General features: G+C 38.2%; 1 protein-coding gene across 8 annotated transcripts in view; it reads left to right on the top strand.

Moving 5' to 3' along the window:
• Positions 1-21,353, top strand: part of FRY (FRY microtubule binding protein) — a 348,688-nt gene that overhangs the window by 200,351 nt on the left and 126,984 nt on the right. For all 8 annotated transcript variants that reach the window (XM_045869273.3, XM_054506292.1, XM_064586228.1 and 5 more), the window contains 6 exons: positions 4,138-4,241; positions 4,719-4,827; positions 6,924-7,010; positions 12,737-12,908; positions 14,396-14,528; positions 18,548-18,655. In XM_045869273.3, coding sequence (XP_045725229.1) covers positions 4,138-4,241; positions 4,719-4,827; positions 6,924-7,010; positions 12,737-12,908; positions 14,396-14,528; positions 18,548-18,655 — 713 coding nt within the window. The remainder of the gene's footprint in view (positions 1-4,137; positions 4,242-4,718; positions 4,828-6,923; positions 7,011-12,736; positions 12,909-14,395; positions 14,529-18,547; positions 18,656-21,353) is intronic.

The following is a 21,353-nucleotide window of genomic DNA, read 5'->3' as shown; positions in this document are numbered from 1 at the left end:
CCTATATAAAGACATCTTGCTAGTGCATCAAGTTGTTCAGCTACTACTCACAGTCTGCTTTTTTTAAACTGATATTTACTGATAACCTGCTGTTTGGCAGTCATTGAGGATACAAAAATGAACAAACCAGAATGCTGGAGTTCACAGTCTGCTAAGGAATATACAAGTAAAGGGGTAGAACAGCATTCTGGAAGTGGAGAGCAAAGGCACTTGGCAATCTCTCTGGGGTGGAGAAATAGTGGTTGTGATAGTAGGGATTTAATAGAGGAGATGACACCTAACTGAATCTTGCCAGGGAGGAGAAATTTTCCAAATAGACCAGAAGTAGGTAAGGGATATAATGGTATGGGGTGCACCAAAGCCCAAGGTGGAGGCAGGAGGTAGTAATGGGGGAGCCAGATTGCCAAAGGCACCTCATGTACCACATCATGGAATTTGGACATTGTCCAGGAGGTGATTAGAAGCCACTTAAAGACTTTAAATGTGGGGACGTAAACAGTCATGTTTGGAAGAAAGGCAAGAAAATCATTTGAGGAGGCAGTGGTAGTGATCAGTGATATCACCTTGAAATGCTAAAAATCAAGCACTAGAACAGGATCCACAGGTAAAACAAAGTGAAAACTTAAGTCAGCCACATTGCTCTTCAGTCTCTGTGGAAACAAAAACAGATAATCTCAAGTATATTCTTAAGAGTAAAAGAACATCAGTCACAATGGGATGCACCAAAAGGGTAATTGTGGGTAGGGAGACAGAAAAAAGAATATAAAATCAATTGAAGTTAAACAGAAGATAGCAATATGAATTGTTTAAACTAGAGATCTCTGTTAAGTTCCTTAATAAAACTTAGGTGATGTTTGCCCTACCCCATCATGATTCACAATATGAGATAAGGCACATGAGAGAATTTTGAATGATACACTATGCAAATATAAAATACATATACTAATAAAGAGAAATTAACAAAGGAAGAAACCTCTCTACTGGAATGGAAGCTCCTCCAAATCAGAGCATGTTTACTGCTAGATCCTGGTGCTTTGTGCATAATAGTTACTATGGACAAGAACAGTGCTAAATATCCTATATGCATTAACTCATTTAATTCTCAACATTCCTATGAGGTAGATAGGATTATCATCTGCAGACAGTGAAAATCAGGCCCAGAGAGATTAAGGAGCTACCCTGAGGTGGGCCACACCACTAATAAATTGCAGAGCAAGGATGGATTCAAACCCAGGCAGTGTGTGTCTAGAGTCTGTTTTTAACCACCATGTAAACACATCATAGATTTGCTAATTTGGAGTGCTTGGGGGAAGGATAGTTAGAATTCCCCAAATTTTTTAATGATGGAACATTTTAAATGCAACTTTATCAGTTTAGTAGTTTACTTAAAGTTCCTCTATGTAACCAAGCATGCAAATCCAACAGGCAAATCATAACCCTTTATATATCAATGTATGCTTTATAAAGTTGGAGTCTTTTTTTTCCTACAGCTAGAAAAGTAGATATAAAGTTTATTTGAAAGAATAAGCATGGAAAAATATCTGGGAAAACCCTTTGAAAAGAAGAAAAGACTAGTGGATGATGGAAGATAGTCCATACCCAGATAATGAAACACATTTGTTTTATTTTTTTTAAGTTCTTATTTAAATTCCAGTTACTTAACATACAGTATAATACTAGTTTCAGGTGTACAATATAGTAATAAAACACAAGCCTCAGAACTTAAAATAATGTGGTATTAGCCCGTGAATACATAGACTAATAAAACAAATTCTAAAATCAGACCTGAAAGCATATAGAAATCTAGAATTTTATAATGATCACACCAAAAATTTATTCTATTTCTCCTAAATCTAAAAAACCATTCTCAATCATCTTTTCCATAGAATTTACATAAATAGTCTAAAAGTAAGCTTTATCTGGGGTAATATCTAAACACTTATTAATTCTATAAAAATCAGTATCCAAATTATCTACACTAAGAATTAAACAGCTAAAGCAATTATGGCAAGATAAATAAATGAATAAGGGAAGAAAAGTCGCATAAAAACAAAAAACCTATAAGAAAGTTAAGAGTGACGTTCAAAGACTATTTAGCAAACATTTATCAACCCCCCGAAGAATGGCGGGAATTCTAATAGATGTCAAGGTAAACCATGCCCCTTGCTTTCAGACATCTAAACAAGGCTGTATGCTAGAGGTTGTATGAAGGTCAGAAGACACTCAGGACAGAATAATTAGCTTTAATGGGATGGGGTCGAAGACCTGAGGAGGAACCAAGGAGCCTGTACAAAGGAGTGACATTCAAGTAGACTGTGAAGGGGTAGGGTTCACCTGATAGAAAAGAAGGATCAGGGGTGACTGGGTGGCTTAGTCAGTTAAGCCTCTGCCTTCAGCTCAGGTCATGATCCCAGGGTCCTGGGATCGAGCCCTGCATTGGACTCCCTGCTCAGTGGGGAGTCTGCTTCCCTCTCTCCCTCTGCCTGCTGCTCCCCCTGCTTGTGCCCCCCACCCCCATCAAATAAATAAATAAAATCTTAAAAAAAAAAAAAAAAAGGATGCAGGGGGTGAGGGAACCCACTCCTGACATGGAAATGGAATGCACACAGCCTAGCTAGAGTTTAGGGGGCTTGTGGGAGAATAGAGGGAAGGGAGGCAGAAAGGTAGGTTAGAACTACATATTGATTGGTCAGTCATGCCATGCCAAGAAATGTTACATGGGTTGCACAGGCATCAGGGAAACCACCCAACCCATGATTTTTAAATCAAGAGGAATATAATTAGAGTCAGATGGACAGTGGGGAAAGAATCAATTCCTTCCCCTCTGGCTTGTTATTGCCTGGAAGCCAGTAGCTCTGCCATAGCTGGTCTCCCTGCCTCTGCTCCTTTCTTTCCCTTCACTGTAGGCAGGGACTTCTTTGGTGGTCCCCTTGATCTTAGTGGCATCCTGTCACCATCATAAGAACCCTGGTCTTGGAGCGCCTGGGTGGCTCAGTCGTTGGGCGTCTGCCTTCAGCTCAGGTCGTGATCCCAGGGTCCTGGGATCGAGCCCCGCATCGGGCTCCCTGCTCAGCGGGAAGCCTGCTTCTCCCTCTCCCTCTGCCCCTGCTTCTGTTCCCTCTCTCGCTGTCTCTCTATCAGGTGAATGAATGAAATCTTTAAAAAAAAAAAAGAACCCTGGTCCCCTTATGGATCCAGACATGTGGGGTCCCACATGTGACCACTGCCTTCCTCACTGGCCTCATTAGCCACTAGTCTTTCACCCGGCCCCATGCACTGGCATGTGAACTGTTCCCAGGTTCTGAGACGTGACGTATCTTCTCCAGCTCTCTTAGCTTCCATGTGTTCTCCCTTCCCATCATCTTTCTACACTGCTCAAAATTCCACACTGTGCCAAGCACAGTACCTGGCCCACTGTAGCCACTCAGATGTTTGGTTGAATGAACACATGAGTAAATGTCAACTGAGTTTTCATCTGTCCCTGGAAATTTTTCCTGACCCTCCTTGAGCTTTCCATATCTTGCCCTTCTTTCCATTCTCTAGCTCCTCTCCCTACCAGTTTTTTCTACTGCCTTAAGAGTTGATTACTTACTGTCCATCTCCCATCCCCCAGAGGTTGTGAACAACTTAAGGAAAGGGATTATCTTTTATCTCTGTAACCCACGCTCTAACACACTGCTTAGTACACATTCATCTCAATAAATGTTGGTGAGTAATTAGATAAGGAGCTGCGGAGCTTGGGGAATCAAAGCAAAAAGGGCATAATCAACAAAAGAAAGAGGACATTGATTCTCTCTCTCTCAATGCTAGAGCATACAGGTTCCCTAGGGCTGGAGGAAGAAGGCAATTTCAAGCATTCATCTTGGCAAAAGAGAGAATAATATGATTTCCCCCTGAACTACCCTGTCCTGCCCTCATGGCTGTTTAGATCCCTCCTCATAGATTATTTACCCAATGGACACGTGAAGTCAAATACCCCATAAGTCCCAGATGATACAGGTGCCTTGTAGGGACCCTGCATTTCTAGGAATTCAGAAAAGAATATTCTCCATACATTACCATTTAATCTTTTTTTTCCACTTAAGCTTAATTAAATCTTAAATCAAATACTATCTTACATCCCGGTTTCTGTTGTAGAATAAAGACCCCAAGATGGCTCGAGTTGCACTGGAATCTCTGTACAGATTACTTTGGGTTTACATGATTCGAATTAAATGTGAAAGCAACACAGCTACTCAGAGGTAAGGAGCTGGTTTGGGTTAATGGTAACTATATTACTGAGTTAATAGTAACCATTTCTCAGCCAATGGAGAGGGTGTTTTGTTTTATTGCTACCTGTACTAACCAAACTACAAACTATTCAGCTGACAGTTTCTAAAAGATCTAAGTGGTAAGGACATTTTCAAGCTTTCCTTAGTCATTGGCTCAGCAGCCATTACAGAAATTTCAGCATCTACCAGGACCAGCAGTTTCCATGTCCAAGGCTGCATTTCACCATGTTAGCAAAGCAAATGACTATAATTTTCCAGCTGCCTTTAGTTTTCCAGAAAAACTTTTCATAGAGTAATTATGCTAATGGAAAAGGGATGAAATGGTTTGTTTTCTTTTTCCAAATTCTCTCTGATACTTAGATAAGATGAAGCATCTGCCATTTTCCCTTACAGAACTGGAGCTCAGCCAATCTTGCTTGTCTTCTCTTTTTTCTCCCTATCTTTCAGCCGTCTTATAACCATCATCACAACACTTTTCCCCAAAGGGTCCCGTGGTGTGGTGCCAAGGGATATGCCTCTGAACATCTTTGTGAAAATCATCCAGTTCATTGCCCAGGTAATGGAGAAGCTTCTGGCAGTGGGAGTAATCTAATGGGCTTCAAGTAGCCAGTCTCTTTCCTAGGAAGTACTACCAGATGAAGAGTCCAAAGTAGTGTCTTATGTGTAAAGACTTTTCAGAATGGTTTTGTGTTTTCACACATAGCTTTTTTTTTTTTTTTTTTTTTTTTTTTGCTTCAAAACAAATAGTGACATGAGTACATTAAACGTTTTCAGCATTTGACAAATGAAGGAACTGAGAGACAGAGTTTGAGTGACTCACCTAAGGTCACAGAGCCTATTAGTAAAAGGGTCTCTTGACTCCTAGTCCCTGTTTTGTCCTGACTCTCTGCTCTGGATTCTGCAAGTCAGGAGGAAGCAAAGAGTCTGACATTTGGAGGAAATCAAAAGATGATTTTTGTGAAATTTGAAGAGTGAATAAAAATGCTCTTTCACCCTGTGAGAAAGAAGAATGAAATAGAAATAGTAGCATTTATTAAGCACTTACTCTTTGCCAAGAACTTTTCTAATAACTTTGCAGGTATTAATTTCCTTAAAAACTGGGTCCAATAATAATAAACATAGTATTTAGTATTTAGTTTACTATATAGACCCAAGATTATTCCTTTTAAAACACCCCAACTTTGACTTCCTTGCAATTTACAGAACAAGGGGAGAAGATAATTATTCCAGTTCAATCTCTGCCACAAGCCAGCTCTATACCCTTAACAAATCAGAGAGCGTCTTTCTTCTATATCTTTATCTGTAAAATGTGGGCGAAATGCTTGCCCAGTGTACTTCAGAATGCTGTATGGATGAGGGGAAATTATAAGCATGAAAATGCTGTTAGGTATAATTGATACTGATATAAAGATGGAGGGTTCAGTTGTTACTTCACAGACTATTTAATATTTGGTATCTCTCTGTGTGTTTGGTATAATGAGATGCCTCTGTAATATGTGCACTTAGAGAAAAGACATTACTTGCTTTGCAGGCAGATGAATTAATGTGATTTTTCTGCCTGTAGTTATCACGTGGCTGAGCATGTACATTGATTATTCTGGAATATGTTGTATAAAATGAATGTATCCTATCATAGTAGCCACTGTCTCAAATTATTAAAATCTGGCTTATGCTTTCTTACTTAAGTACCATTATGTATCTTATTTGTTGGATATTCATTTCACTTGCAGAATTGTCCGTTATAATATGAGCCAAAAGACTTGAAATGTTAGAGAATAGGAGAAAATAGTCATTTTGCAGTGGGGTTTTTTTTTTTAAGATTTTAATTATTTATTTGACAGAGAGAAACACAGTGAGAGAGGGAACACAAGCAGGGGGAGTGGGAGAGGGAGAAGCAGGCTTCCCGCCGAGCAGGGAGCCCGATGTGGGGCTCGATCCCAGGACCCTGGGATCATGACCTGAGCCGAAGGTAGACACTTAACGACTGAGCCACCCAGGCGCCCCTTGCAGTGGTATTTTTATTTTTTATTTTTTTTATTTTTATTTTTTTTAAAGATTTTATTTATTTATTTGACAGAGAGAGACACAGAGAGAGAGGGAACACAAGCAGGGGGAGTGGGAGAGGAAGAAGCAGGCTTCTGCCGAGCAGGGAGCCCGATGCGGGGCTCGATCCCAGGACCCTGGGATCATGACCTGAGCCGAAGGTAGACACTTAACGACTGAGCCACCCAGGCGCCCCTTGCAGTGGTATTTTTAAAAACACATTTTAAACTGAGTTTCAAGAAGTTATCAGCATTTGTAACACAAGCAGGAAGTGTTGAGACTGTGTAAAAGCCCAGACACTCCAGGTGTTTAGGGTTTTCATTTTGGGGGATTTGTTTTTTGTTTTGTCATTAGCCATTCCATGCTTTAGGGGCTAATTCCACATATTATATAATGAAAACATCTTTGTGCACCACATGAAAACAGAGGCAGCTTCACCCAAGGTTCCAGTGGGCATGGTCTTCCTTCAGGGACTCTCTTGACACATAAAATTGAGCAGTATCTTGCTTCTTTTAGCAGCCAACTGTTTGGTACCTAGAATGAAAATAGACATTTCACGTTGAATTTGTATTTTAATATCTTTGTTTTGTTTTCCCTTTTTCACTACAGGAACGCTTAGATTTTGCAATGAAAGAAATTATTTTTGATTTTCTTTGTGTGGGAAAACCAGCAAAAGCTTTCAGTCTCAATCCAGAGGTATGAATGATCCTTTTATATACTTCTAACAGAGCATGTAATGACAGAGCCATACCTTTGCTTTGTAACTTTGGGGGATAGGGCAAAGGACATTTCTCTAAAAAGTCTTCTGTTTGTTTCTGTCCATGTTATGTGACTAAATAGTATAGATGATGGAATTTCAGAAGTCCGATTTTGGATGAATAGACTTAGAATGATGGCAGGTTGATGCGCTACCATATTCAGTTCTTGTAAAATAGAGTAAACCTTGCCCAAAAAAGATAATCTGCCACTACAAGTCAGGTTGTTTTATTTAGTCAGTACTTATTTAAATAGTCAGTTACATAACTATTTTGATGCAGATTAACAAGTTGAGTATTGGGAAGTGATGAAACAGAGAAGAATGAATACATGTAATAATAAAATACTAAAATCCAGTGAAATTGAATCATGTATAAATATATGTTTCTGTGACAGCATCACAGCTCAAGGGCCAGGCAGATCGTGGAAATGATGGGTATGACACACAGTTGGAGTGACCTATGCAAATGAGAAGCACATTCAAGTTTAAACTTTAAAAACACTGTGGGCCAACAGAACCGTGCCTGGCAGGCTGCCTCTTCGCAGTCCTTTCCCTATGATATTGTAGAAAGAACACTGAACCAGAAGACAGCAGTATTAGATTTGCTCTTGACACAGGCTCTACCACTTTTACTGGCTATATGACATTTATCTCTCTGAACTTCAGCTTTTTTTGCCAGTAAAATGAACAAAATACTTTTCTAGATCACCTCATGGAATACTTGTGATATTGTGACATTACAAACTCTTAAGCCAAAAAAAAAAACAAAACCACCATAGTTTGGTTTTGTTTTTTTTTTTTAAGACTGTTCCTATCATCACTGTGATATTGTCTGGCTCCTTCATTCTGTCAATGAGGACAGAGGCTCAAAATCAGCAGCTGGTTAGCAGTAAGAGGAACCAGGTCTCCTGGTTTCCTATGCTTCTTCCCACCACAGCCTGTATTCTCTTCTTGGTGCTAAGGTTGCCATATATCTAGGGATACATGGAGGAGCCCCAAAATGGGAGTTTGGGAGTTTTTGTCTGGTGTCTAATGATATCACGGTCTTGTGAAATGGCTGCAGCCAGGGTCAGTGGGCCAAGGCGAGAGGGACAAAGTCTATGCAAATCCAGGGCATTTGGGCCGTAATGAGGCCCAGGACTCTATGCTGAAGAGCCTTGTCCTGCTGGAAGGTTTCTCAAAATGTTTTTCACTTCTCAGGAGTCCTGGCTTTACTATCTTCAACAATGCTCAGAACTTCCAGGTTATTAGTCTAAAAAGAACATATTAAAAGCTACCATCAGTATCACCATGTATAAAACTTACCCTTTTTTCTTCCCTCGAACTCCTCAATCAGTGATTAATTAGTTAACCTCTTTGTGCAGAGCAGTTGGAAATTTGGGGTTTTTAATGTTAAAAACTACAAAAAGATATTTGAGTATCTTCTTTCATTTCTCTTGAGCTTATAGGGTTAAGAGAGAGTTTATCTGTAGTTGGTAATTAGAAGCTTAAAGGCATATTTAGGACCCCACTCAATAGCACACAGAAGGATGAGAATAGTCTATAAAGCAGATGTCACACACTTGATAAAATATGTTGTAGGGCACAGCTTCTCAAGGAATATATTCAGTTTGTGTCTTAAATAATATTTTGGAAATAGCTTGTGGAACAAGGCCTGGAGATGTAAAGGATTCTCTTACTACAAAGTCTACAGTGCACCACCATTCAACAATTAAATAATTTCCAGTTACGTGTCTCACTTTAGTTCAGACCAAGATGGCTTCCTATATGCATCCTCATCATCATAAGAATTTACTCATCTGTGAGAAGTTTCTAGGCCACCCATTTCTCTCATTCTTGCCTTGACCTAAAATAACATGGACCTGGAGGTCCTAGCCAGTCCCAGAGGCAAAAAGAAGAAATAAAAGGTATAAGGATTGGAAATGAAGAAATAAAACTCTTGATTCACTGACAACATGATTGCCTATGTAGAAAATACCAAAGGATCTACAGAAAACCTACTTAACTAATAATCATTTGAGAAAGTTTGCAGGATACAAGATAAATATATAGGGACACCTAGCTGGCTCAGTCAGTAGAACATGCAACTCTCGATCTCAGGGTCGTGAATTCAAGCCCTATGTTGGGTGTGGAGCCTACTTAAAAAAAAGATAAATATATAAAATCAATGTATTTTTATATTATGGTAATGAAAAATAGAAGTTGAACAACTTATAATAGCAATGAAAACAAAATATCAACAAAGCTAACAAATTATGTGTAAGATTTATATACTGAAAACTAAAAAACATTGAGGAAAATCATAGACAACCAAAATAAATGGAGAAAAATGTTTGTGGATTGAAAGATATCAAAATGGTCAGTTGTCCCCAAATTAATCTATATATTCAACTAATCCCAATAATAATCCCAATTAAAATCCCTATAGCATTTTCTGTAGAAATCAATAAACTGATTCGAAAATTTATATGGAAACTATAAGGAACTAGAATAACCAATGTAATTCTGAAAAAGAAGAAGAAAATTGGAGGACTGGCATGTCCTGGTTTCAAAACTTACTATAAAGCTACAGTACTATCATACTGGCAGAAGAGTAAATATAAAGACCAATGGAACAGAATAAAGAATCCAGAAAAAGATCCACGCATAGAAGGTGAATTTATTTTCAACAACATTTTCAAGCTGTTTCCATGGATAAAGTCTTTTCAATGAATGGTGCTGGACCACTGGACATCCACTTGCAAAATAATGAACTTCAGCCCATAATTTGCACAGTAAGCAAAAATTAAGTCAAAATGAATCATAAACCTAAATGTAAAATCCAACATTGTAAATCTTCTAGAAGAAAACATAAGATAAAAGCTTTGTGACCTTTGGTTGGGTGAAAATTTCTTGGGACACAAAAATCATAAATCATGAAAGAAAAAAATTGATAAATATCATCAAAATTAAAAATGCCTGCACTTTAATAAAGACTGTTATTAAAGTATAGAGCTACTGACTGGGCAAAAATACTTGCAAAACACATATTGATAAAGCACTTGTACCTAGAATATGAAGAACTCTCACAACACAACAGTGGGAAAATAAACAACCCAGTTTTTTAAATGGGCAAAATGAAGAGCCTCTTCCCCAAAGAAGAAATGCAAATGACCGATAAACTTATGAAAAGATGTTCAGCATTGTTAATCATTAGGGAAATGCAAGTTAAAACCACAGTGAGATGTGCTGAGAAGGATTTGGAGCATTTGGAACTTCATACTACTTTGGTGAGAATGCAAAAAGACACAATCATTTTAGAAAACAATTTGGCAATTTCGTTTAAGGTTAAATGTACACTTACCCAATGATCCAACATTTCTACCCCAAGGTATTTATCTAGGAGAAATTAAAACTCTGAAAGTGTGGAAAGGTTTGTATGAATATTTATAGCAGCTTTAGTAATAGCCACTAAAAATAGGAAAGCAATTAACGTTCAGCAACTGGTGAGTGCGTAACAAGTCGTGCATCATCAATATAGTGGAATACTATTCAGCAATGAAAATGGACAAACTACTGATTTTGCAACAGCATCTCAAAAGCTTGATGCTAAATGAAAGAAGCAAGACACAAAAGGCTATGTTCCATTTGATTCCATTCTGGAAAAGGCAAAACTATCAGGCAGAAATTAGACAATGATTGTCAGATGCTGGGTTGGGGGGTGGAGTGACTGTAAAGAGGCACGAGGGAACTTTTTGGGATGATGGAAATAATTTTGTATCTTGACTTTGATGGCAGTTACCTGACTACATAGGCTTCTCAAAATTCAAAGAATCATAAACTAAACTAAAAAGAGTGTGTGTTACTCTATGTGAATTATGCCTCAATAAACTTGACATTAAAAAATAAATGTGGAGACTCTAACCTACAGATATATAATTAACAGCAGGAACTCTTCAGGCACCTCACCATAGCCCTGTATGATCAATAGGTATTATTGCTCTCCTTTTACAGAAAGGAAGCTGAGACTTGGACTTGGAAAAGTTAAATGATTTCTTAAGGCCAGACAGATAATAGAAGGGAGAGGTATGATGCAGAACTACCCAAAATACAAAAAGAAATTGTTTATGAAATTAAATAAAAATATGTGTCCCAAACTATCCCATCTTACTTCTGCCTTTAGTGTTATCCAGAGGGAAGGAAAACTAAGAGAACTGGCCAGGGTGGTTCATAAACTGGATATACCACTTGCAAATAATTGAGGCTTGACCATTTACATCAGTCCATGGTTATTCTACTGATACTGCATTTCCTGAATTGAACATTCTACTTCCTTATCCAAAACGTTGCTGTGTCTTGAGAGAAATACACAAGCCTAGAACATATTTCATGAACTACTAAAATAAATGAGGAAATGAATGGACTTCCCTACACAGTTAAATTTTTTAAAGTTAATGCTCTTTCATTCTAGAAACTGGAGAGAGAATATTATTAAAGCCTATAAAATCATAAAGTACACGTTGCATGGATACAAATGAGCCAGAGAAATGTTCACCAAATCCTGGTTGAAATATCATTATTCCTTGAGGCTTGAATAAATAGTTCCAAAATGAATAGAAGTCTATATTACTTTTTGTTATAGAATGCAACCATGTACCACAGAATAGGCATTTTGGACAAACCTGACTTGGACATTTAGCTTTCTACCTACTACTTATATGGCCTCAATTTCTTCACCTGATAAATGGGAATAATTACACATTCCTTGCATCGCTGTTTTAAAAATGAGAGTTAATGAGCAATTCCGGATACATTTTAGGGACTCGGTAAATTATAACTAGATTATCATTGTTGGTAGTAGTAAGTTTATTTTCTGCTGCAGGTGGTAGCCTACGCTGGAAACCTATTACTTCATATAATATATATTCATGTATTACTTCATGAAAATATGAGTATAAATGCGTTACACATGGCTGTTAAGGAAGTACAGATATTTTAGTACCTTCTGACCTTTTAAGACATTGCTATGGGTAGCAACTGTCTCACTGAGTCATCTTTCAGAGCCCATATTATGCCTTCCCTGAGCCTGAGGAAGATAATGATCTGGCCCAGAATGGCATTTCTTCTCATAAGCTCATGTGTTTTTATCAGTAACACGGTTCAGTGGCATGGAATTTTTAAAATTCATTTTCAAACTTGCCAGTCTTTTTGAATCAAGAGTCCTCATCCCGCAATTCACAGCGGACCGTTTGTGTTTTGTGATTCACAGTTGGAATTCCTGTTGTTTTCATTCAGTCTTTGTGAATTAACACATGTGGCATTTTTCTCCCTCCAGGAGACATAGGAGTCCCTTGTTTTCCTCAGTTTACTTTAGTTGCAGCTGCCCCAGAGGACGGCTGCCTTTCCCTCTGAGGTGCACCAGAATTCCTTGGGTGTGACCATCTCAAACATACCTTCCAAGTAGGGTGAAAATCTTTCTGGTGGTTTTCTCGTGGTGCGCCAACAAACAGTGACAGGAACGTCATTTTACGCTCATAGGTTTGGCCTAAAGTCTTGTGCCTTCTAAATTACTTTCTCATACTAATCGGGATAGCACGCCATGCTGACTTCTCTCAAAGACTGATGGTTTAACTCAACTACAATAATTGGGCTTTTCTTTTTATCATGAACACATTATCTCTTACAGAGAATGAACATTGGTTTACGGGCATTCTTAGTAATAGCCGATAGCTTGCAGCAGAAAGATGGTGAGCCTCCCATGCCAGTGACAGGAGCTGTTCTCCCTTCAGGAAACACACTGAGAGTGAAGAAAACATATTTGAGTAAAACGCTAACTGAAGAAGAAGCCAAAATGATAGGTGGGTCTTAAAGATGTGCTAGAGCTGGGCCTTGTTAAGCCCTTATAATGACCAGTGGAACCTTACCCTCGGTGAGATACACTGTTAAAAAAATTTTATAAAGTAACTGGCGAGACATTCCAACATTAATTGTTTTGATTGATTCATGCTGTGCTTTGTTTTTACTGCCCTTTAAACTTTCTGGAACTTCCTGGTAAACATTTTGCCATTTAAATGTTAGACTTTTATCTGTGGTCTTTTCAAACTCCTAATATTGATTATCTACATTTTACAGTAAATTTCTAAGCCATCTGTATCCTTTGGTAGATAATCCTGTTTATAAAGCAACCATATAAATATTCATTTGTTAGTTTGTTCATTTTTATAGTTCCTTTCCTTTTTTTTTTTCAGTAAGATTAGTTTAATCTGTGTTTTAAACATTCCAAATCCCACATGCGCCAGGTTATATTGTGGGTTTAGCCTACATGAGATTATTTTCTTTTTAGTTTAGCTATTTTAATCCAAAGAGATGATTTCTTCCTTGTTGAATACCTGAATTTAGAAACCTCCCACAACCTTTGTTAAGATAATTTTTATGTCAAACACCTGAGGGAAATTTGAGGAGACTTTTTGCTTTAAAATATTTATCTTTAATTATATTTATAATATAAATTATAGATTTATCTAATCTATAATTAGATAAAATTATTTATCTTTAATAAATAAAAATATTTATCTTTAATTTATCTTTAATTTATCTTTAAGATAATTATCTTTTAATTAAAAAGATAAAATATTTATCTTTAATTTCTGAACTCAAATGAGTTCAGAAAGATTTAATGCATGAGAAATAATCATTAATAATTATTTCATTGAAATACAAATTTTAAATACAAAGCAATTTGTTTTTCATTTGTATTATATACATAAATATATAAAATGCATATACATATATGAAATACATAGGCTATGCATATTTGTCTTCCATAGTAGAACATTGACACTGTATTTAATGAGAGCAGTAAAAATACTATAGCTAAAACTCATTTACCTTCATTTTAAAATTTAAAAGTCATTTTTATTTTACTAAAAAAATCCACACATACGTTTCAGAGAATAATAAAGTTATTACAATCCTAACCCCAAATGAGAATTAATTTTTATTTACATAATCAGTAACGATGGTGAATTTTCTTGTACTAACCAAAAACATAAAAATTCAAAAGTAAAACTTTCCATTTCCTTTTTATTTTAACTCTTCGAGAAAATAGTTCCCTCTGAACAATTAGAATTCCTGTTTATTAAATTCAAGTGATTATTTGGTGAACATCCACCAAGTCCAGGATACTATGCTAAGAGTTCAGCGGAAAAAGGATTGAATTAGGATCTGCTTAATGACTGACCCATAGATGGTCTACGGTAAAAACATGTCACAGAGGATGAACAAACTAGGATTTCATTCCTTGATGGATTTAGTCAAAGATGTAACTGTAATGCACGTTTTCCAGGCATGTCATTATATTACTCTCAAGTACGAAAAGCCGTGGACAATATTTTAAGGCACCTTGATAAAGAAGTAGGAAGGTGTATGATGCTAACAAACGTTCAGATGCTAAACAAAGAACCCGAGGACATGATCACGTGAGTACAGTGAGGACTGTTGTTAATTAGCCACGATGTACCAGCAGAGACTTTTCTCATTTATTCTTCCAAGTCATTCTGTATCTGTTCTCCTCTTCCTAGCATCAGAGTTCTGAGAAGTGGTAAGGATAGTAAGAATGTCCTTTGGCAGTATTTGACTAACTCGAAAGTGATCTATTTCAGTTACGTCTCAAGGATCATTAGGCCAGTAAGTTAGAAAATGGAGCCCAAGACTCTTTCACTGGGCCACATTTTCCAGAAGTGGTATTTTGCTCCCGAGCTCTATCACAGCCTGTGTGCAGTAATGTCATCACCAGTTCACAAACACTCTATCTTTATAAATTTCTAATCCACTTGTTTCTAGTGACCGTTCCTGAACTGCGAGAGTTAAATGTGCCTAATAACCTCTATGCAACCATGTCATAGCAATACTGGATCTTAAAAACAAAAACAAAAACATCTGTAGTTTTGAATGTAGAAATCAAGTGTTCTTAGTCAAATTTTAAGCTGTGGCTTTGTAATTAGAACTCTGCCGAAGAAACTCATACAACTTGAATTTGCTGCTTTTGATCCGTGATGGCAGGAATTAGGATTAGGTTGTAACTTTACATTCTAAGAGACTTCAGACTTTGTTGTTGGACTATGAATTAAATTATATTTGACACCTGGGGCATAATTCCCCAAAAACATAATCGGGAAAGTTTCCTTTGGTCCTCTAGCATCTCCAGTTCCAAACACCACAGTTAGTCGGAAGGTTGTTACCTATACAGGGAAATTCATATTGTGGGTGTATATTTTAATTACAGTGGCAGCATATGAAAAATGAAGTATGACAAAACAAAACAATACAGGATAAGACAAAGTAAAGTATACAGAATTATTTTAAATCACATTTAGCAGTATATGAAGTTAAAAGGAAAACCCCCTTCTCAGAGCTCCACTTGATATCTGTGACCATTCCTTGACTCAGTGTGATTCCTTCCAGAACTTTCCCTTTGTCAACACAAATATATGTATATATGCATTTGCTGTACAAAAATGGGATTATACAATGCATATTATCCTGCAGCTTGCCATTCATTTGATTTAAATGATCACGTTTTTTTTTTTTTTTAAGATTTTATTTATTTATTTGACAGAGAGAGACACAGTGAGAGAGGGAACACAAGCAGAGGGAATGGGAGAGGGCTTCTCGTGGAGCAGGGAGCCTGATGTGGGGCTCAATCCCAGGACCCTGGTGGGATCATGACCTGAGCCAAAGATAGACACTTAACCACCTGAGCCACCCAGCACCCCTAAATGATCACATTTAAATAATCACAAAAATTGAAGTTGACAAAGATGAATAACATTAGATGTATTGTCTCCAGCTCCAGTTCTTACCTCACAAATTGCCAGATTGTTAGTCAACCTTTAACCTCATTAGTATATACTTTTTCAATATATCAAAGCAATTTTCAATTGATAATGTAGAAGATATAAGAAATGCTTTTAAAACTTCTGCATTGTAGTTGTTTCCCCTAAAATTAGTAAAAGAAAAAAAAAAGCTTTTAAAGGAAAACTATATTTACAATCAAGAGATCATATAGGGTCGGGACCAAAACAATATATTCAAAACCATAAAAAGGTACAGGTTTAAATGTAACTGTAAACATTTTGTTTGTATTTTAACCAATACCTTAAACTTTTTCTAAGATGATTCTTTACTTTTCCCTATTCATCTTGAGACCCCCCAAATAGGGCTAGGAATACTTTCCTTGCTACATTTTAAGGCAGGTCCCTGAGTGGAAAATAACTCATTGCTACATTTCCCAAAGACAAAAAGAAACATTGAAGAAACATAAGCATTTGGCAGAAGACAGTTGAGGTCCACACCATGCAAATGGAAACCATCATTGGAGTTGATAGTCAATCCTTCACTTTCCCATATCCTGGGTAGGATATAAACTTGAATATTAGCATTCTATGGCTGCACCATTTCCATTCTTCATCCCCTTTGTGGTACATGATAATAACAGTATCTGTTCATAAAAATCATGTTTTGGGGGGTTCACTTCCTATAAAAGCCCCGAGAGGGGAGCCAGTTAAGTGTCCGACTCTTGATTTCCACTCAGGTCATGATTTCAGGGCTGTGAGATGGAGCCCTGCCTCAGACTCTGCACTCAGCGGGGAGTCTGCTTGAGATTTTCTCTCTCCCTCTGCCCCTACCCCCACCCCCTCATGCTCTCTCTCTAAAATAAATAAATCTTTAAAAGCCCAGAGAACAAGGACTGCAGTAGTAGGAAATCATGCACCCATTAGAGCTTCTAATCTAGGCTCTAGGGTTTTATCAGCTTGGAAGCCTGGCGGAATTTGCCTTACAAATTCAGGTCAACGGGGTCATCTGTTTTCCAACAGATATGAAAATAATCCCAGCTGTTTAAAACATCTGGTGTGCAAGCTAGGAGAACTATTTAAACGACTCACCATGTTGCAAATGAACAATTAAGAGCCGTCCTAGGCTCTAACTCAGTACAGCTATTTGAGAATGTCACCTGAAGACTTCTCATTCCTTCAGCTGATTAAAAACCACTGTGCAGGGGCACCTGGGTGGCTCAGTCATTAAGCGTCTGCTTTCAGCTCAGGTCATGATCCCAGGGTCCTGGGATCGAGCCCCGCATTGGGCTCCCTGCTCGGCGGGAAGCCTGCTTCTCCTTCTCCCACTCCCCCTGCTTGTGCTCCCTCTCTCACTGTGTCTCTCTCTGTCTAATAAATAAAAATTCTAAAAAAAAACCAAAACCCACCATGCAAAGGCTTCTTCTCTTTCCATGCAGAAAGGACTATGGAAAAGGACAGAAAATCACCCTATAACTTTCTGCAAAAATGGAGCATTTGAGAAGTCAATGTATATGTTTTATTTTTCACATGAACAGTTTTATATTCATTCCTAACAAAGTTAAACAAAGCCAGGCTAAAAAGCAAAACTGCTGTCTGGTTATAGAGAGGGTGGATTCTGCTTGCTGCATTTCTATTCTGACCACAGTTACTATTCCAAGAAAGAATGACTTTATTCTACTTTGCATTTTCATCATTGTCTTTGTGTCCTACAATAGCATTAATTTCATGACAGTTTTATATTTATTCTCAGAAGACTGAATTATCAGAATTTAAATATATTATTATGTTGTTATGTTAATATGTTGTTATATTTTATCACTTACGTTCTTTGAAGGATTTGATGGGTGGTGTAGTTTTTTTGTAAAGGTTCTTGATAAAATATGTGGTTAAGAATCAGTTACCTATTTAAACAACTAAAAATCGAAATAATTTGTCATAAAATGTAGTGTTCCTTCAGATTTTACAACAGAATGTAGAAGATGTTAATTATCTTTAAGCATTCATATTCTCAAGACAATAAAAAGAGGGAAGGAATCTCCATAGAGGTCAGACTCATCAGAGTAATTTTAAAACTCTAAATTGAGTGCACAACTATATATGTTTCAGGATTTTACTTGACATTATGAAAGACTTATTTTTGGAAGCACTTAATTTTTTAAATGACAGTGGGGACCTCCAGAGGAGAAGCATAACTCACTAGGGAGAGAAGCTTCCAGATGTCATGCTTGTTAGAGGTACCGTTCCTTGTATACACAAAAATCCTATTTTTAAATGCTGAGTGTAGGAATGACTGCACCATATTTGTTACATGCTGATGCATTTAGGCATGTTAGTGCATTCAGTATTTTAAGTGCAGTCCACAGGGACCAAAGCCCATGGAACCCAACTGAATGGCAAACTGTATGGTAGAATACTGTTGACATTGGCATTTCTCTTTCCGGATGTATACCTCTAAGAATCAAATCTTTGTATATTCTCTTAGAACTGGACAAGCTATAAAGGTCATAAACATTTGAGGGTAATATGCAGTAAACACCACACAGTGATTCAGAAGGCATGGATTCTAGTCTTTTTTCACATACTTGATTGATTTTTTAAAAACTTTTTATAGCCTTTGACCTATGTTTGTTTTCAAATTCTAGGGGCGAGAGAAAGCCAAAAATAGATCTTTTCAGGACCTGTGTTGCTGCTATCCCCCGACTGCTTCCTGATGGAATGTCAAAACTTGAACTTATTGACTTGCTGGCTAGGTAAGTGAGAACTGCCGTGGGTGTATTTGATTAAACTGATTGTAATCCTTTGTCATGAGTCCTAAAAAAAAAAAAAGAATGATTATTAAAAATTGACAAATATTTACTAAATGAGGCATTATTCTAGGTACTATGTATAGGTAAGGAGAAATAAAAAAAATGTTTTTTGTCTTTTCCCCATGTTCAAGGGGCTTAAAATCCAAAGTAAAAGCGAATACGTAAGCTCATAAGGTAACTAACAATCCAAGGCCTGAAATTGTGCAAACTAATGGCACAAAAAGTGTGATACGTGAGTTCAGTGGGTAGAGGGATTACTAGGGACTGAGGAAGTCAGCAGATCAGTCCTGGGAGAAGGTGGAGGTTGAGATAGGACTCAGAAAGGAAAAGCATGACATGAACAAGGGCACGGGGGTGGGGCCGGGAAATGAGGAGATGAATCTGCCTGGAGAAGAGTTCATTCAGGGTCTGATTCCCAGTCTGACGCCCATAGACCCCCAGGGGGCCAAGAAGGTGGGTAACAGGGATCCTTAACTAATTTTAGTGCTTCAGAAAGCTTCCAAAAGCCATATATGTATCACCCTCCCAACATTGTCTATGAGAATGCACAGTCCAATTAGAACCTCAAGTTAATTTGTTTTAAGTGAAATTATGTCGTTACAGTGAAATAAGTGTCATTTTTCTCATGTTGGTATGAAGTTCTAGCTGATAGTTATGTGTGTCTTTAATTTAAAAATCAGAAGTGACAGTACTTAAAAGCAATTTAGAATATGAAATCCTTAGAAACATGGGGCACATGAAGGGAATGGAATGAGGAAGAACAAAATCATCCTTAATTTGAAAAAAGAAAGAAAAAGAAGGAAGGAAGGAGAGAGAGAGAAAGAAAGAAAGAGAAAGAAGGAAGGAAGGAAGGAAGGAAGGAAGAAAGGAAGAAAGAAAGAAAGAAAGAAAAGAAAGAAAGAAAGAAAAGGGAATTTAGAAAGCCAATGATGAAAAGACCTAGAAATAAGACTGGAGAGATAGGGGCACCTGGGTGGCTCAGTCTTTAAGCATCTGCCTTCAGCTCAGGTCATGATCTCAGGGTCCTGGTATCGAGCCCCGCATCAGGCTCCCTGCTCAGCGGGAAGCCTGCTTCTCCCTCTCCCACTCCCCCTGCTTGTGTTCCCTCTCTTGCTGTGTCTCTCTGTCAAATAAATAAAATCTTTAAAAAAAAAAAAAAAAAAGACTGGAGAGATAGATTTTCAGTTAATCTTTACTATTAGCTGAGGCATTTGGACCGATGGAGTTTTAAGTGAGAGAATAATATGATAAAAAATATTTTAGGCTGGTTAATCTGATAATGGTGGAATAAAAGAAAGCCCAGAGAAGGATAACAAATATTAATGTTGACTGAATGAAAGATGCATTATGCATGACCTCGTTTGCCCGCATTCGCTAGCCCTCGGAGAGCACCCTTCCCATCAATATCCAAATGAAATAACCCAAGCCCTGGTCCCACGTGACTGCAGACCACCCATGGCCGCCCCACGGCTTCTGAGTATCTCCACGGAGCACCATGCTCCTGGTGATCGTGGTCATCATGCCCTCTGCTCTGGATGGCCAGTTTGGACTCCTACTGATCACTCCCTGCTGTCAGTTAATATCATTTGTAGCCACTGCCCTCTAAGCGTAGACACAGCTGCCCCTTTCCTCCTGCCGGTCACCACTAGCACAGGACGGTGCTGGCTTGTGAGGTTGACTGTTTCAAGCCCTGGTGCTCTCTGACCAAAGCTGTCCACCCTTTTAGCTGGCTTTGGTCACTGCTACCTGTAACCCCTTCTTTCCTGTCATCAGCAACCTCCATTCCACGTGTCCTTCTTTCTTCCATTCCATAGTTTAGGACATATTTTAAGAAGATTATGAAGTTAAAAAAAGATTTGCAGTCTAGGATTTTGCTGTGGGCTAACAACCAGAAGGTGAGCGAAGAACACATTCATTGGAAATGGGGAAGCAGTGGAAGAGAGGGAAACATAAGCCTGGATCACAAAGGGGCTTCCAGCTCTGGGTGAGAAGATCTAAAGAGGAGCAAAGGGTAGATTTCCAAAGAATAAGAAACATGGTGATTTGGGAGTGGGGGAAGCTGAGGAAGAAGAGGCTAAGATACTACAGTATTGAGTGTCCCAAGATGCTGGCAAAGCCAGAGAGTAAGGAAATGCTGAGAGGCAGGTGTCAGGTGCCAAGGTTACCCAGAAATGTAAGAGCAGCCCGTCCCTGTGCCAGGGATAGCGGCGGACGAGCTGCGTGAGTAGGAGTCCAGTGTGCACAGAAGAGGGGTTGCTGAGTGAAGGGGCTGGATGTGGCAGTGAGAAATTAGGGGACAGAAGACTGTTCCTCATGGCCTGTGAGCTTCCAGAGTATGGAAGAGCACCATCTGAGAGATTTGGAGGAAATACCAAAAAATGGGAATGAAATGGAATAATTTGGAAATCCTGAATTTTGTATCCCTGCTTTTGCCATTTTACTAGCCATGTGACCTAGACAAATTATTTAAGCCCTCAGACGTTTTTCCTTGATAAAATTGGAATAATAGTGGGGAGCCTGGGTTGGCTTAGTGGGTTAAGCATCTGCCTTCGGCTCACGTCATGATTCCTGGGTCCCAGGGATCAGGCTCCCGCTCAGCAGGGAGTCTGCTTCTCCCTCTCCCTCTGCCCCTCCCCTCACT

The sequence above is a fragment of the Mirounga angustirostris genome, unplaced genomic scaffold, assembly GCF_029215605.1.
Source record: "Mirounga angustirostris isolate CCGP_5_RB_7025 unplaced genomic scaffold, mMirAng1.0.hap1 SCAF_3, whole genome shotgun sequence".
Lineage (NCBI taxonomy): Eukaryota > Metazoa > Chordata > Mammalia > Carnivora > Phocidae > Mirounga > Mirounga angustirostris.
This window is presented reverse-complemented; position numbering and strand designations above follow the sequence as displayed.